Below are 18846 nucleotides of genomic sequence, written 5' to 3' on the forward strand. Positions count from 1 at the left end.
CTCTGCGAGAGGTGAGAACATGCAGCTTTAATGACTGACCCATATACTCATGGACATAAAAGGAGCTTTGTAAAATCAGCCCAGCACTACTGGGTGACACACAAATGTGCTGTTTCTTTTTATTCAAATGGAATAATTAATCAGAATGGGTGATAACGTGTTTACAGGGCTGTTTGGGATTAACCACGGCCTCGCCTCGGATATCAATGCCTCATCCATCACCGTGAAGACGAGGAGCGTTCTTCAATGTGGGGATGTGAACAGAGCTGTGTTTCAGGAAGGTCTTGAGCCAGAAATGGATTTGTTCTACCTTTTATGGATAAACAATCTCACAGTCGTGCACAGGAGGTGATGACAGACCAGCAGAGGATTAATGCCTGTGTGTTTATCTGAGTAATTAAAAGCAGAGTTGGTACACAGTGCTGTGCAAAAGTCTGAGACTGCCCTTTATTTATTTAATTTCCAGTACATTAAGTAAAAGTTTCATAGAAAATCTAATAGAGCTGCAGCCCCTTATGAGGAAAGTTAAAGAAAAGAGTGAAAAAACGGGTTTTCAGCTCAATATGAGGTTTTGCAAACAGGAAAAACCATTAGCCATGTTTACATGCAGCCTAATAATCTGTTAATAATCTGACTAATAGCTCAATCGGAATAGAATACGTCCATGTAAACACCTCAGTCAGAATAGTCCAGTCCGATTGAGGCCATTTGGGAATACAGTTTCTATCCGACTGATCGAGGAGGGTAATCCTGTAAATAATCTGTTAAATAAAAGAATAATATCCGTATAAACGCCTGTATCTGATTACTTTCCCTATCGGAAAGTTTAAGTACGTTCTGATCATGTTCGGTGCATCTTAGTGAGAGTTTATACCGTTCAACATGGCGGAGCAGAAACTGGTCTGCAGAGGAGACCAAGTTTATGCTCTGATCTTTAAAAGACGGCGGTGGGACGGACGTCCAGCTTATGTGTCTCAGAACACGACGTCTTCCTCTCGGCCTTCTTTAATAAGGACATGTGAAGGACGTTTTCCTGAGTCTGACATCATTTTAAAGTAATTATAAACACAAGCACTGCTCACTGCTGCTCATCTCACTCTGACTGGACTCATGTGATGCTGGTTGTCATGGTAACGTTTACACTAAGCGGTCTCTCAATGCATGCACGTCATTTTGGATAGGATTACTTGTAGTGAGCATGAAAATAGAGATTTTCCATCAGACTGTTGAGTAGAGTGAGCAAATAAACACCTCAGTGTTAATCTGTAATTGGAATGTATTCAATCAGATTGGCAAAAATCTTTGTTTTGTAAACACAGCCAGTGATGGAGAGGATTTGGAAATGGTGGGCAACTTTTACCTACTCAGATCAATTATTAACAATAGAGGATCCAGCAATCAAGAAATATGACACAGATTGGTGCTTGGCGAAACAAGAACGAAGGAGCTGGAGCTCTGTGGTTCTTTGAACTTTGGTGTTGGTGTAGAATTTTTAGAGAACCTTGGACAGCAAAGAAAACATACAAACCACATCTCGACCACATCAAGGCTCACCTCTCATGTGAAACCCAGATGGCCAAACTATTTTGGAAATATTCTGAGAAGAACTATAAACAATCCATAAAGAAGCCCAAAGACCCAAACAGAAGACAGAGTATTCTAAAGAAACAATATCCATGTGGTCACCAGGAGTGGACATTGACTTGGTGGCACTTAATATTAAGAATAAGTACAAGTTATCCTTTTTTCACGAGATGTTTCTGTGGAGATTTGATATTAGATAATCCACTTGCATTAGGAATAGAAATAAGAGATTCCAAAAGTGGAGTTACAGCTACAGAGAAAATGTGTCTCTTAACAACCACCCGCAAGACCTGGTAGACCCCAAAACTGCCCCCATCAGATAAACAGCACTTAAAGCTTTCATCTCTGAGAGAGAGGAGAAAATCAAGCTGCTTCAGATCTGAAAACATCCACAGGTGTTTCTGTCCATCCTTCCACTGTGAGAAGACGACTCAGCACTGTGGGTCTGAAAGCATGTGTAGCTGATCAAGAAGAACCTCACTGAGAAAAGGAGACGGACACATCAAACAAAGAAGCTGAACAATGGACTGACCGCCCCAGAGTCCAGACCTCAACACCACTGAATGTGTTTGATTACTTCAGAAAATGATCAACCAGCTTCTAAGACTGAACTTTGGAGGTGTGTCTGCAGATTCTTTGAGGAACTGAAAGTGAGGCTCCTGAAAAGAATGGAAGCTGGAATAAAGGGAAAGAGTGACTCACTGACTCACACAGCTGAGATTAGATTTAATTATTGAGGTTTCTGCATATTTTTGTTAAATATATGCTTTGGGTTTTTTCCTGTTGCTGAAAAACATAGTTAATGGCTGTTTTGACTGGAAATGAAATAAATAAAGGGGGTCTCTGACTTTTACACACCACTATGTGAAACTTTAATGCATTGATTTCAATGGTGAAGATTGTTTTTCTCTTGTTCTGCTGATTTTTTTCTATAATACACCACAATGCAAGAGTTTGGATCGTTGTATTCAGTAGTATAAAAACCAGCATTGTTGCAGATACATGTATAAAATGACTCTAAATTTATGCTAATTAGAAGGTTTTAATTTGAAGGAAGCTGTAAAAATGAAGACATTCCTCATGGTGGATCATTCTCAGCACTGCAGTAACACTGACGTGGTGGTCATACCTGCTCTGTGAGGGTCCATGGGGGTCCTGACCACTGAAGAACAGGGTAAAAGGGGGCTAACAAAGTATGCAGAGAAACAGATGGACTACAGTCTGTAACTGTAGAACTACAAAGTGCACCTATATAGTAAGTGGAGCTGATAAAATGGACAATGAGTGTAGAAACAAGGAGGTGGTCAGAATGTTATGCCTGATCGGTGTATATACCGCGAAACCCTCAAAGTGTATTAGGTGTGCACCAAATCCTATATACAAAAAGAAAACAGCAACAAAAACACAATACAAAATACAAAATACAAAATACAACTGCTCAGTCCAGGATTTAGACAGTGAAGTCCTTGAGTCCAATTTTACTATACAGCCTCATCATAGATGGTGGAGATGGTTCTTGTGTGAGGATAGTCCAGTGGAAAGGTGAAACTGTCCAGAGAGTTTCTTCCTGGTGTTTTTCTGGTGGGATGTCCAGCTGAGTAAATGAGGGGTAACCCTTACACCAACAGTAGACTGATGGGTGGTGTAGAGTCTCCTCACCAGCATGGAAACACAAGTTTCCTGGTAAAGGAGACAAATAACCAAAGCTAAGAGTGCATGTGTTGACCAAACAACTCTCATCTGCTTCCTGTTTCACTACCCTTTTATTTCCTGTACCTGCCTCCAGGAGTCAGTATAGATCACAGCTCCCCCTGTGGCTGTAGGTGGAAATGCTAGCAGTAATATAACACAGGCATACATGGTAAGAAAAAAGGAACAAACATGATCTTGTGACCATGACGGTTACAGTTCTAACATAGAGCCGCTGCCGCTGTTTTCCATTCCTAACAACACAAACCTGCTTAGACTAAAGCTCACAGTCAGTGATGTACCTAGAACTTCCAGAAGACCTGGAGTGATGTTTTTTCTCACCTAATTGGTCCCACCCATTGTTAATCGACGTGTGATTCGTTGATTTCTCGGTCACTCCCTAATTATGTTCAGAATTATTCTAATGTGTGAGGTCTTCAGTCCAGATCCTGAGGTCCTAACCAGTAGGAGAGCTGGTTGGCTGTATCTGCCTAGATACCATGGAGAAAACAATCTTGATTGGATAAATTTCTGTTGGCCATTTCAAGAATTGAACCCATCCAAAATCTAACAATGAATTAAGAGTATTACTACAATACTTACACAGTCAAATACAACAAACATGATGATTATATAAAAAATGTCTTTTTTAAAATTTCACAGAAGTTATTAGGCATTCAGTACCTAATAAACTGGCTTTAATATTTTACTGTCTTCAAAGTTTTAATATTTAATTAACTTTATTATTCTTACACATTCTTTCATTTTATACAGTGTTATATTATATAGAACCATTTCGTGCTTAAATGGTACTTTAAGTGGTGAAATGGTTCTTCAGACTGATGGAGATTTATGTGTTGCATATGGCTCTATCTAGAACGTTTTTGAAAATGGTTCTATATACCCTCATATACAACACATTCTCCAGTAATCTGAATAACAGCTTAATACTGAAATGACTACTTGCATGGTGAAATGATGGAGAATGTGTTGTCCATGGATCAATCTAGAACGCTTTTGAAAATGGTTCTATATAGCCCCATATACAACACATTCTTCAACAATCTGAAGAACTATATAATACTTAAATGGCTCTTTGCATGGTAAAATGATGAGGAACATGTTATGTATGTTTCTATCTAGCACCTTGTTGAAAATGGCTATTATTTAGCATCAAAAGGGTTTTGCTATTGTTGCAAGCTTGACATCGTAACAGTAGCAGAACCCTTTTTGGTCCAAATAGAACCATATACAACACAGTCTCTATCAATCTGAAGAACCATTTCACCATGCAAAGAACCAATAAAGCATGAAATGGTTCTGTACAGAACTCATGATGCGTTTGCATTACTAAAGAACCCTTTTTTCCCTTTTTATTTCACAGAAATTATTAGGCACCTATCTAATGAACTGGCTTTAATATTTTACAAGCTTCAATACTTTAATATTTCATTACCTTTATTAATCTTACTCATTCTTCCATTTCATACAGGACAATGATGCCGCCTTCACCAACCTACTGACCCACAGAAACCTCTGGAACTTATTCAGTCCAATCGCTCTGCCAAGATGAACGTCTCTGAGACCACCACTGTTCCTCTTCCCCTCTGGACCTTCATGGTTAACTCCAGCCACCTTTCTTACCTCCCCAACGTTACTGAGGCTCCATCCCAGACCAAATCTAAAGCATGTGAGCAGCTGAACATCGCCACCGAGGTTTTCCTCATTCTGGGCATCATCAGTCTTCTGGAGAACATCTTGGTCATCTGCGCCATTGTGAAGAACAAGAACCTGCACTCGCCCATGTACTTCTTCGTCTGTAGTCTTGCTGTGGCAGACATGTTGGTTAGCGTCTCAAACGCATGGGAGACCATTGTGATCTATTTACTGAACAACCAACAGCTGGTGGTGGAAGACCACTTCATCAGGCAGATGGACAACGTCTTTGACTCCATGATCTGCATCTCAGTGGTGGCCTCCATGTGCAGTCTTCTAGCCATTGCGGTGGACCGCTACGTGACCATTTTTTACGCGCTGCGCTACCACAACATCATGACGGTCCGGCGGGCGGCCCTGATCATCGCCGGTATCTGGACCTTCTGCACCGGCTGTGGAATCGTCTTCATAATCTACTCAGACAGCACGCCCGTCATCGTGTGTTTGGTGTCCATGTTCTTCATCATGCTGGCGCTCATGGCCTCGCTGTATAGCCACATGTTCATGCTGGCTCGTTCACACGTCAAGCGCATTGCCGCCCTGCCCGGCTACAACTCCATCCACCAGCGGGCCAGCATGAAAGCGGCCATCACCCTCACCATCCTGCTGGGCATCTTCATTGTGTGCTGGGCGCCCTTCTTCCTCCACCTCATCCTCATGATCTCCTGCCCCAGGAACCTCTACTGCATGTGTTTCATGTCGCACTTCAACATGTACCTCATCCTGATCATGTGCAACTCTGTCATTGACCCCCTCATCTACGCCTTCAGGAGTCAGGAGATGCGCAAGACCCTCAAGGAGATCATCTGCTGCTACAGCCTGAGGAACGTCTTCAGAATGTCCAAGTAGAACCAAGAGCATGCCAACTTAATGTTCTCCAACAAACACCAACAAAGCCCAACAACCTGAGGAACGTGCTCAGAATGTCCAAGACTAGAATACACCAACCCAGTGTTCTCCACCAAACACCAACAAACCCAAATGTTGGGTTGATGTGTTGTAGCTGCCAGTAGAGAGTTGGTGTTTGTGTAGAACGATGATGTTTGGTGGAGAACACTGGTGTTTGGTGGAGAATAATGGAGTTTGTTAATGAGAAATTCCACCAATTTGTAAAATACCTGCATAGTTGAGTGTGTGAGGTGAGGAGTGATTCAGAGTGGTTTGGTGTGAAATGGTTCAGATGTCTTTACAGTGGTGGTGATAGGAACCAGGGGTCACCATGACTACAACACAAATATAGTTTTCTTTGGGGACTATTTTGCCTCACAGCACCCTGTATGTATCCCTCCACTATGAATGATATATTAAAATACATTTTAGGCCAAAACTTTATCTTTTAGAGGTGGACATTTGGTTTCTTTCACCACCACTGTGAACAATGCTGACCTCTAAAACAAAGCACTTCACACCAAACCGCTCTGAATGACTTTGATTACATTTAAACCAATTAATTATACAGAAATGTAGAATTGCTCTTTAAAGATTGATGGTGTTTGTTGAAGAATGTTGGTGTTTGTTGGGTTGGTGTGTCTAAAGAAGACAAATCAGGAGAACCGTGATGCTGTAATGTGTCCACTTGCTCTGAAACTGGGCTGCTTTGAGACTCTCCATGTATATAACAGAATGTCTACAGTGTTTATTGAGAGAGATGACCTTGTGATGTCCTTAGGTGCATTCAACATTCTCTACACCATTAAAAAAGATGGTTCTTCAAGGGTTCTTTAGTAAAGGGAATAGTTCTATTTAGACCCATGAGTTCTATATAGATCCATTTCATGCTTAAATGGTTCCTTGCTTGGTAAAATGGTTCATCAGACCGATGGAAATGAATGTGTTGAAGATTGATGTGTTGTATATGGTTCTATCTAGAACCTTTTTGAAAATGGTTCTATATAGCCTCATATACCACACATTCTCCAGCAATCCGAAGAACCATTTAGTACTCAAATTGCTCTTTGCATTTGCATTTAGAGCTATGAGTTCTATATTGAACGATTTCATGCTTAAATGACTCGGTGCATGGTGAAATGAGGGAGAACGTGTTGTATATGGTTTTATCTAGAACCTTTTTGAAAATGGTTCTGTATAGCCCTATATATGAAATATTCTCCATCAATCTGAAGAACCATAACACTTAAATGGCTCTTTGCATGGTGAAATGATGGAGAACGTGTTATGTATGCTTCTATCTAGAACCTTTTTGGAAATGGTTATATTTAGCACCAAAATGGTTTTGCTTTTTATACAACACATTGTCCATCGATCTGAAGAACCATTTCACCATGCAAAGAACCATTAAAGCATGAAACGGTTCTATATATAACTCATGATCCATTTCCTTTACCAAAGAACCCTTGAAGAACCATCTTTTTAAGAGTGTACTTGATCATAAAATCTGTTTAAATAGTCTGTTAAAGGTAGTGTTTACAGAGACACAGCTGGGATTTTCATCGCAAGTGTTGTATATTAATTAGTTAACAAGTTATTAGATGTTTAGATGTTTTGTTGCTAAGTCAGAAGATCTGGACCTCGTGGGTGTTTTCACCAGAGGACTGAAATGTGTTGTGTAATAGTTATTAATACTACACTCTCCAGGGACGGGCTATGTTTACCAAAACTCTTCTAGTCAAAGGCTCTTCGTTCGTCATTCGCGTTACGCAACACAGATGCTTGTAGATATCAGTGTTCTATTATTAACAGGCCTCTCCTAAGCAAGCATGAAATGTGCCAAGCAGAACGTGGCCTCAGCTGTGGACCAGCATGTCCGTACTGCTGGTGGAGGTTCCAGGAATCAATTTGAAGATAAGCGATTATGAAGGCAGAACGACGTTTCTGAGAAATGGCTCCCGTTTCTTGTTGCTCTCGCTTCTGTCTAACTCTGATTTTGGAAAGCTGAGAAAGGGAAGATGCAACCAGGCAAAAAATTGGCTTGCTGGCATGTTGGAGTGACAGAGAGACGAGATTTCTGTCCCCAGACCCTCATCTGCAGTATTTACACACCTGAAAGAGCAGAAGCCACACAGACTAAACTTCTGAAACCCATTTCGCTGGTAGTGGCGTCTCTGGGGAATATTTTGAGCCAGTGAAACTGCAAATAAGGGTTTCAGTCAAGCGGAGAGTCCTGTGACATGACGGTGATACATTAGTATTATTTCATATAGATTTCTTGTAAATTCTAATAATGCATTGAAATATCCCGACACCACTTTTTCTTGTCCGATACTGATATTGAAACCATCAGTATCGATCAATGCTGATCAGATATTTTACACTAAGCTTTAAAATGAGCTGTTTATAATGGAAAAATATATAAAAATATAAAAATAAATAGTGCTACTTCAGGATTACTGTTATTGAATCCCATTCATTCTTCATCCCCTCCAATCTCTCATACAGCATGTTCTGCTGATATCAGCCCCATACTGAGACCCATCAGTACTGATATTCCTCTTCTAATAATCAATCGGTATGTGATTTATTAAAGTCTACAAATTGGATATTTAACATATCGCTGCTGTCGGAGCAAAACCTTGTATTTTTTGACATATTTTGAAAATGCCTGTTGTTCTTTACATTGTGTGTAAATTTCATGATGAATGGACCAAAAGAAATGGCCCAGAATGACTTGGAAAAAACTCTGGTTCCATTGACTTCCATTAAAAGTAAAGTAGGTTTTTTCCTTCTCCTGTAAAGTTACCATTTTGGAGATGCAAGGTTTTCTTCCGACAGCAGTGGTATTCAGTATAGAATGTATATATTCAGTATAGACAGTATATATTACTACTGTTGTACCAAAATCTTGTATCTCCTAAATTATATCTGCACAGGAGAAGGAAACATATCTAAATTTTAATGTACATTTGGGACCATTTCTATTTTACTTTTTCATCATAAAAGGTTCACACAATGTCATGGGCAGTTGAGCTGCCAAATGGTATAGAAAACACATGAATATATATATAAATGGATAAATATTTTTTTCCAAGTAATTTTGGGCCATTTTTTTTGGTCCGTTCATCATGAAATTTTGACACATTATATTTGAAAAGGCTAGTTGTCTTTTATGTCAAAAACTGAAAAACAGCTAAATATAGTTATTAAAATAATTAAAATATGAAAAATAAAATATATTTATATAGATGGACCAATAGAAATGCTCCAAATTTGCTTGGAATAAAACCTCTTTACATGAACTTACATTAAAAGTTAAAAACTGTAATATATATATATATATATATATGTATACATATATATGTATATGTGCATTTTGCATATGATTGTAAACATGTATATATATACATTTGTCTATACAATACATATGCAAAATGCACACCTGGTCAAATTACATTTTGTTTGTAAATAATTAAACACATCCTCTACAGAGACACACTCCTGCACAATTTAATACACTGTTACTGTTTATTTATTATGTACTGTTTAAAGGGGGGGCTCTAGCCCCTTGCAAATGGTATTTAGCCCCCCCAAAATAAATGTACATCATTATTTCAAATCATCAATAGTTCTTCGTAGTCATTCTTCACTCTTCAGCCATTGCGTCTCTAAATATACAATATACTGTGACAGCAGGGCAATAACAGAAGAGGACATGGCAACCCTTCCGCTGATTAGCAGAGCGGAAAAGTGTAATGCCTGGCTCAGCCAGTCAAAACAGACCTCATAAGTTCTAAGCCAATCATATGAGACCTGGGGGAGGCTTCTGATGTAACTATCTGCTCTGTAAATTAACTTCAGTCATTAACCACTGAAGCTGTGTCAGGATTTTGGCTAAACGCTCACTAAAATAAACATTAGGACTTATTCAAAATACATCACACAGAGTCAAACAGGGAGTACAGAGTGAAGAGACCCACATACAGTGTGGAATGTGGTCAGTATAGCTGGCTGTGGAGTTTGCTCTGGCTGTTTGTTAGCTAGATATCTATTTTCAGGTTTATGTGATGTAAAGGGAACACGAATGTTAGCTAGCTGACGTGTAATTATTCAGAAACGTCACAGACAGCTGGAGAGTAAAAGAGTGAAAGAGATAGAAACAACATTAGTGACAGTGACTCTTTTCATATTTCTCTTCAGAATTTGAAACCAGCACATCAGTCGTAGCCCCAGGCTGTTGTTCACAGTAAGATCATTTCAGTGAAAACACAGTTTTATCGCTCAGTTCCATAACTTATAGATGAACACACAGTACGATATTTCTTCTAAGAGAGGCAGCAGCTCTGCTGAAGGCCAGGCAGGTGAGATTTTTGCCAGTTCAAATAAAAAATAAAGGCATTGATCTCTAGGCCTTGAGTTCTTGTACATCTAATTGTAGTAAATAAAAAATAATGTGTTGCTGAACAGAGATGAGGAGAGGGAGAGAAAGAAGCTGATGGAGCTCTGATCAGGTATGAATCTTAGTCTGTGTGTTCCGTTTCATACTTCTGAATGCAGTTCCACTGCTCCACAGTCCGCTGCTCTAATGCTGAAGGGCTTTGTTAAAGCAACAAGCCACTTGAGACCATGCGTTACTGAGATTTTATCACGGAGAGGGTGTGCTTAGGCACGACGCGCAGCGGAGTAAAACTCCCTTCCCTGCGATAAAATTGCAGTAGCGCAGGGCCTCAAGTGGCTTATTGCTTTTATAAACTGGTGGGCAACATAAAATAGGATAAAATACACAATGTTTCAGAAAATAATGTAAGTAATCATTAATAATAATCGACATAAACAACTATTCCACCAAAAAATGTAGTTCCTTTAGAGTATGGTATCATTGGTACCAAGCAACCATGGACTGCCAAATTCCATCGTCCATCGCTGGACACTGCAGTCATTTCATGAACTTTTTCACTTTTTGTCTTGTAACAATGATCATATGATAACACAGCACTGTTTACTGCAAAAATTATTTAGCACCAATCCAGTGGTGCCCTCTTCTCATGCTGGGGCTGAATCTCAAACGGCTCCCTGCTCCCTACACAGTGCACTACATAGGAGTTTAAATACTGGATCCTGCAGCCCAACAGAGCAAAACACAGCTAAGAAACAGTCATTTGGGACTCAGAAACATCCACACTTGATACATGATGCACTGTTTGGCTGTAGAGGCTAGAATTTCTAAGCTTTCATCGCCTCAACACTGTTTAGGGAGTACAGAGCTGTTCGGGTTTGACGCGACTTCTGACTGAAACATGAACATTTGAAGTGTGTAAAACATTCAAGTGACATTTTTAGACTTTTATCCTGCAGTTTTACAGTAAATCACACTGTAACTGCTTTAATTCAAGCCTGTGATATTAATGATGGAGCTGTTTAGGCTGTTTACTCTTTTAGCCTGTTAGCTAGCTGACCAGCCCAGTTCTAGTTAAGAGCATAAGTTGTCAGCCCCTCAGTTTAAACAGAACCGGGTTCTTACTTCATCAGTACACTCGGTGCTCCATGTGAGCAGCATGAGAGCCAAAGATTATTCATTAACAGCACAAGGGTTTTTCATGCTGTGGCGCAGTGATACAGAGTTCAGTCGCTGAAAGGAGGTCGTGGGTGTGCATATATTGTGGATTTTACAAGGGCTTTGAACACAGCTCAGCCAATCAGATTTTAGGGCTGGAACTATCCATTTTATAAACCTCTCTAGCCCATGCTTGGCACTGGGCTGTGACCTTAGGCTCAAGTGCAGCTGCTACAGAGCATCTCATATTGGTCAGTGCTTTTCCGCAGTAGTTGGTGTAGCTTATAGTATCGGAATTCACCAGTTAGAAGGATACTTGTATACAGTGTATAGACATGCTATTATAATGCATATTATTCAATATATATCAAATATTGTAGTTAAAAGTCTGGTAATCTGCTGGGATGCAGATGCGAAAGTGTTATTAAGAATTCAGAAAGCCTCTCCCGATCGCAGTGGGCTGTTTCATCAAGACAAGCGGAGATGAGCTGCCAGGAAGGAGGACAGACCCGCATTCCCATGTCTTCAGCCGCTCTGCAAATTAGAGTGACTAATGTCAGGTTTTGAGAGCTTCTGTTGGTTAGAGGTGAAGCCGTAATCACCAGTGTCAACAGTGCTGGGAGTGTCTTGTGTTCAGAGGTGAATAATGTGAAATTTAATTGGATAACAGTCACAACAGTCGGATAAAACTCAACCACTTAACAAGACATCTAATGAGAGTATGGCTACAGATTTAAAGGGCCCATATCATGGAAGAACAAACCTGCAGTGTTTTGTGATAAAAGAGTTTAATGTAGTGTGTAAGGTTTTTAAATGCACCAGTCCATTCAGTCCATGTATGAAAATAGACCTAAAAAAACAGCTCGTTTTGAACTCTTTGATTCTGTGATGTCACAAAAACCAGCGCATTGACATCCAACTATTCTGCCTACAGCAGTTTAACCCCCGCCCACTCAGGCTGAAGTTATAAGTTGTGTTTTAGCCCGGACTGCTTTTTGAATGAGGCACAATACAAGGCATCCAATAAAAACAGAGCTCATTTACATATATCAGTCTTAAAGTCACAGTAAGCAAAAAGCCTGTTTAGATCTAATGGACAAAGAGAGGATGGGAAATGGTCATGCTAAAATGAATTATGATAGTTTTTGATACATGAACCCACATAAACATAGTAAGTGCGCCTCAGGAAAAAAAAAGAGAGAAAAATGTAGGATATGGACCCTTTAATTCATTGGGCCTCACCTTCATGGCCCCAAACAGATCAAACCTGCTAAATCCCTGTTTAACTATTACAACAAAAGCATCTAAAGTCTCTCTTCTGCATTCAGAGCAAACACTCGATTACTCAGAGCACCGTTTATCCTCAGACTGCCCAGCAGGGTTCGTCTCCTGAAGATGCTGGCACGAGAAAACGTCAGCCTCGTTCCTTTCCTTTAACGCTTTACCTTTTTTGAAGGCATAGAAGTTAAAACTCTTGCTGAACACATTTTAGTGCAAACATATGAAACTCTACAAGGTGTATTTGATCCTCTGTGTGTGTTGGTAGAGCAGTGAATGAAATTTAAAGGGCCCATATCTTACGTTTTTCTTGCTTTTAATTTTTTTTCTTTGAATCTTATGACATTTGCGTCATTTTTGCAACAAAAATTCATTTTTACATGATCTTTCTGTATCTTTTTGCACTAAACAGGCTGTTATTTTTGTTACTGTGCTATTAAGACTGATATATGCAAATGAGCTCTGTTCTGATTGGCTGTGCATTGTACAGAAAACAGTCCAGGATGAAATACTCCTTATAACTATTTATAAGGTGAATGGGCGGGGCTAAACTGCTATTTAGACTGATATATGTAAATGCATGACACCACAAAAACTATGATTTCAAAATGGGCTGTTTTTGCAGCTGGACCACACAGACTGAGGAGTGGACAGGCAGTAATTGCTGCCTCTGTCTGTCAGCTCTCTGTCTGTTCCGTCCTCTGAGCACTGAAATGTGCTGATTTTCTGCTCTCACACTGAAGAGTTGTGCTTATTTCACATCAGTGCCCAATTCAGGGCTTTAAACTCAGCTGGTCATTAATGAAAACAAAGCACTGCTGAGTTATTTTATGTTGGAAGTGAAATCAGAACACCATGAAAAGATTAGTAATGGGAATAGATGACCTATGACCTCCTCTCCTAATGAGACAGTGGCTAATTTAGTTCTTTGTGGCTTTTGGCCACAGAGGCCTGGAGGCAGACTTTGTGAGGCCCATGCATGTTGAGCAGGGCTTTAGTAGGAATACCAGACAAGGATTATTATTATTATTATTGTTATAGTCCGGTTCCATTGACTTACATTAAAAGTAGAGTATGTTTTTCCTTCTCCTATATAAGTTAACTGTCGGAACAAAACCTCATATCTCCAAAATGGTAACAGGTGAAGGAAAAACATGCTCTATTTTTAATGTAAGTCAATGAAACTGGACTTTTTTTCGAATTAATTTTGGGCTGTTTCTTTTGGTCCATTCTTTATGGAATTTTTACTAAATATAAAGGGCAAAAGGCAATTTTGAATTATGTCAAACAAAAAATGAACAAAAATGGAGATACGAGGTTTTGTTCCAACAGCAGCAATATATATATATATATATATATATATATATATATATATATATATATATATATATATATATATATATATAGTAAGAGACAGTATAAAGACATTAACTGATGCACTAAAATGTAAAGACAAATCAGATGAAAGAGAGAGAGGTGCAGATTTGCTAATGAGGGAGAGCAGAAGTGATGTTCTGAAGAAAAGTTCTGGGAGAACAATTAAGCTTTAAAAAAGGTTAGAAAGTATGTGAGACTGTCTTATTACTAAGAAGGAGCTTTATGGTCGAAGCGCTGAGACTAAAGAGACTAAAAAGCACTGTTTAGAATTCATTTCAGCTTCGTCCAGATTAAAAAAGTCCAACTGTTAATGTACAGTAATGGGATCGTGCTAGCATATACGCTAATAATGTCGTGTTAGCTATCTAGCTAACTTTCATTACCTTAGCAAAGTGTTTAGAAGGTGATAATTCTCAAAGATGTACACGCCATTCTGGTGCACTCAGCGGTGATGCTGTAGAGCTGGGTGACTTTATCCTCACCTGGAGGAGTAAAGAGTTTATTATGAATGTTAGCAAAGATAGTGGAGAGTTTCCAACTGAAGACAGAAACAGCTCCAGCTAAAAAACGAGAATTACTCACTGCTGCCCTCTGACAGAGAGTCGGGTGGGTTTCATCGCTCAACGTTTGCTTAATTTCACAGGAAGTGACTGACATGCTAACTGGCCCACCACACATTGAGCCTCATTCCCCAATATCTTCTATGAGTTTGTTCTTAAATGTGTTCTTGAGAAAGGTTCTAAGAAAAAGTCTAAGGAACAAATCCCAAATAGGAAAACACTGGTGAATCTCAGAATCTTCATCAAAACTGCGTAAGTGTAGTGTAAATCCATGCATTTGTTACAGCAGAGTTGATCACTGTAATGATCTTCTTACTGAACTTCCTAAGAAAACAATACGTCCTTTACAACTCGTACAAAACGCAGCAGCATCCTAACAGAAACAGCACAGAGAGATCAGATCAGTCCCACTTTAAAAGAGCTGCACTGTCTGCCTGTATCGGTCAGGATAGAGTTTAAAGCTCTGCTACTAGTTTTTAAGGCTGTAAATGACCTTAAAGCACCACTTACATCACAGAGTGTCTGTTTATGACCTTAGATCTGCAGATACTGACCTTCTGAACACCTTCTGTAAAATACAGAAAACATGGAGAGACTCTTTCAGTTATTCTGCTTCTAAACTGTGGAGCTCAGTTCAGCTTTTATTACACTGTCGAGCTCAGAGCTCACTTTTAATAAACATCTAAAAATGTGTCTCTTTAGCTCAGCATTTAATTAAAACTACATGTCATGATATTTATCTTTTAATTTGATGTCATTTTCTTATTTGATTCTAAATTAATACTTATAATAATCTCTTGCATTATTGTTGAGCTTTATATCCTGTCTGTGAAGCACTCTGAGCTGCCACCGGCATGAAAAGTGCTATACAAATAAAAAGTATTATTATTATTATCATAAGTGGGTTTTAAGAAGAAATTTCTCCTTAAAAATGGTTGGTGAATGAGGCTCAATGTTACTGTAGGGTCCTGCTACTAGCTACATGAGCGCAGGAGGTGTGGCCATGCAGTCCAGCCATGTGCGGAGGCTCTTGGGAGGCGCCATGCTCCCAGAAAAGAGAGACTTAATGTGTAAATAGGTTCTAGATGTGTGTTTGTGTTGTTGGTGCCTTGTCGTGCTGGGCTTTGGGGTAGTTGGAGTGGGTCTGTGTGTCACCCTGGACTGGAGTTGATTTCCTGTCGTTCAGTAGTGCTGAGCGGTGGCTCTTCCTTGCTGCCTGTTCAATAAAAGAGCATTCGCCTTTAAAGCACAATGTTTCCGGCGTCTTCTTCGCTGATGCCACATGACATGACATGCATGACAGGTGGTTGTCAAGAGTGCTGCAGCAAAAACATACATGTGCAATTGAAACGGACACACAGACACAGAGTGCCAGCCAACTGTTGGGATTTTGTCAGTTCTGATTGGCTGTCAGCACATCTGTGTGTTCACCTTTCCATGCAGCGTTTTTATTGGTCAGATGTTTTGTTTTTCCAGCTAAATTCTAATCAACAGTTGTAAACGGCTAACTGTACTGGACATTTTGATGAAAAATGAGACTTTCAGAGCGAGATATGTCCACAACATCGGTCAAAGGCTGTCGTTTTGTCAGTTAAGGCCTCTTCCTAAAAGGTACACTCTCAAAAAGATGGTTCTTTAGTAAAGACAGCAGTTCTATATAGAACCATGAACATTCAAATAAGCAATTGCATGCTTATATGGTTGTTTGCATGGTCAAATAGTTCTTCAGATTGACGGAGAATGTGTTCGGCTGTTGTTACAATGTCAGGCTTTTAACAATAGAAGAGCCCTTTTTGGTGCTACATAGAACCCTTTTCAAAAATGTTCTATATAAAACCATATACAAGTATGGAAAGTGGCAAGACACACAGTGTCTGTCAATCTGAAGAACCATTTCACCATGCAAAGAACCACTGAACCATGCAAATCGTTATTTGAGGGTTCACAGTTCTATATAGAAACACTCTCTTTACTAAAGAACCCTTGAAGAATCATCTTTTTTAGGATTGATAGAGAATGTATTGTATATGGTTCTATATAGAACCATTGTGTAAGTTAAGGCCTCTTCCTAAAAGGTATACTCTTAAAAAAAGATGTTCTTTAGGAAAGACAATGGTTCTGTATTAGAACCTTGAACACTCAGTTAACTATTTGCATGTTTAAATGGTTCTTTGCGTGCTGAAATGGTTCCTCAGATTGATGGAGAATGTTATTTTGTTGCGATGTCAAGCTTGTTTACAATAGCAGAACCCTTTTTGACGCTACATAGAACCATTTTCAAAAAGGGTCTACATAAAAGCACACACAGCACATTCTCCATTAATCTGAAGAACCATTTAACTGTGCGAAGAACCATTTTACTATGCAAAAAGAACCATTTAAGCATGCAAATCGTTCTATACAGAACTCATGATTCTACATAGAACCATTGCCTTTACCCTTGAAGGACCATCTTTTTTAAGTGTGTTCTTTAGCTCCTAATTCAGCTCCAGATAGTACCTGCCTGCATGTTATTGTTATTGTACACTCTTAAAAAATGTGGTTCTTCATCGGTTCTTTAGTAAAGGCAATGCTTCTATTTAGAACCATGCTTATATGGTTAATTGCATGGTGAAATAGTTCTTCAGATTGATGGAGAATGTGTTGTGTATGGCTCTATATAGCACCAAAAAGGGTTCTGCTATTGTCACGATGTCAAGCTTGTGACAACAGAAGAACCCTTTTGGTGCTATTTAGAACCCTTTTCAAAAATGTTCTCTATATAGAACTATATACGACATATTTACCATCTGATGAACCATTTAACCATGCAAAGAACCCTTTAAGCATGCAAACAGTTCTTTAAGTGTTCACAGTTCTATACAGAAACACTGTCTTTACCAAAGAACCCTTGAAGAACCATCTCTTTTAAGATTGACGAAGAATATGTTGTAAATGGTTCTATATATCACCAAAAAGGGTTCTGCTACTGTTACCATGTCAAGCTTGTAACAGTAGAAGAGCCCTTTTTGGTGCTACATAGAACCATTTACAACATATTCTCCATCTGATGAACCATTTCACCAAGCAAAGAACCATTTATGCATGTAAACTGTTCTTTGAGTGTTCACATTTCTATATAGAAACACTGTCTTCACCAAAGAACGTTGAAGAACCATCCTTCTTATCAGTGTGGGCGATTATTGGCGGTGAAAAGTATCAAAAGTACCAGCTGAAAGCTGCAGGTCTTGTTTAAGAGACTAAACTAATCCCATGTGTAAACAGGCCCAGAGGCCGAGACACTGAACCCAGTAGAAGGTACAACTTTCATTGTTTTCCTGAGATTCATAGCTTCTCTCTAGTCTTATACTGGTGAGACATTTTGTTCCACCAAATGTATCACACTGGAGGCAGTTTAACAACATTCCTCAGCAGAGTCCTCACTACCCACTTACGGCTCGGTGTTTTGGGCAGACTGTTAGCTGCTCTCATATCTCCCAGCAGTGCTGATGGAAGTAAATCCACTCACAAACGGCCGACGGCTGCCTCACTCACAGCATGAGAAACCGACCAAACCCGGGACACGTTCCACCTCCTCTCAGCGGCTCGCTAAACATGATTGAGATGCTCCCATAATGCCAAAATGCAGAGACTGTGCTTGTGTTTCTGTTTTCACCGTTTGCTGAATGTTTCTTTTCCAGAAACACAAAAAAGCTGCTGATGTTCTCTGATCAGCCGAAGGTTAGGGAGTGTGGTTATTTTCCTCAGGCAGGGTCGTGTCAGTGTGACGCACTGTGTAAAACTGGTTTGTCAGAATGAGCTCTGCTTTATTCTTGTTAAAAAGACCAGATCCTTGGATTAACTGTATGTCTAAGTTCTGTGTTGTATCTTGATGGAATTTCGAGAAACATAAACAATGATAACGTGCAACTGCAAAACATTTAAATGCATTCATTTCCCAACTGTTTTAAATATTATTTACGTATAAGGTACAAAAAAGATAAATGAACTGTGTTGTAACAGCCTGTGTGTGAGTTCGTAGTAATGATCTAATATTAATAAATGATATACGTTTTGATATAAAAGCGCATGCCATCATTTGTGACATATTACTTTTAGGATTTTGTTGTTTGTATATCGTTGTTGTTGACAAGTAACTCCAAAATGGCAATTTTACAGTATGAGAAAAAAAAATTAACTTTTAATGTAAGTTAATGT

At 39.3% G+C, this 18846-nt stretch overlaps 1 protein-coding gene across 1 annotated transcript in view; it reads left to right on the plus strand.

Annotated features, from left to right (window-relative positions):
• The window catches only part of mc5ra (melanocortin 5a receptor), a 24099-nt gene extending 17873 nt beyond the window's left edge, over nucleotides 1-6226 (plus strand). The window contains exon 2 of the mRNA XM_036565915.1: nucleotides 4766-6226. Within this exon, the coding sequence (XP_036421808.1) occupies nucleotides 4843-5838 (996 nt within the window). The 5' untranslated portion in view covers nucleotides 4766-4842 and the 3' untranslated portion in view covers nucleotides 5839-6226. The remainder of the gene's footprint in view (nucleotides 1-4765) is intronic.
• The last annotated feature ends 12620 nt before the right edge of the window (nucleotides 6227-18846 follow it).

This window comes from Colossoma macropomum, unplaced genomic scaffold, assembly GCF_904425465.1.
Source record: "Colossoma macropomum unplaced genomic scaffold, Colossoma_macropomum, whole genome shotgun sequence".
Taxonomy (NCBI): domain Eukaryota; kingdom Metazoa; phylum Chordata; class Actinopteri; order Characiformes; family Serrasalmidae; genus Colossoma; species Colossoma macropomum.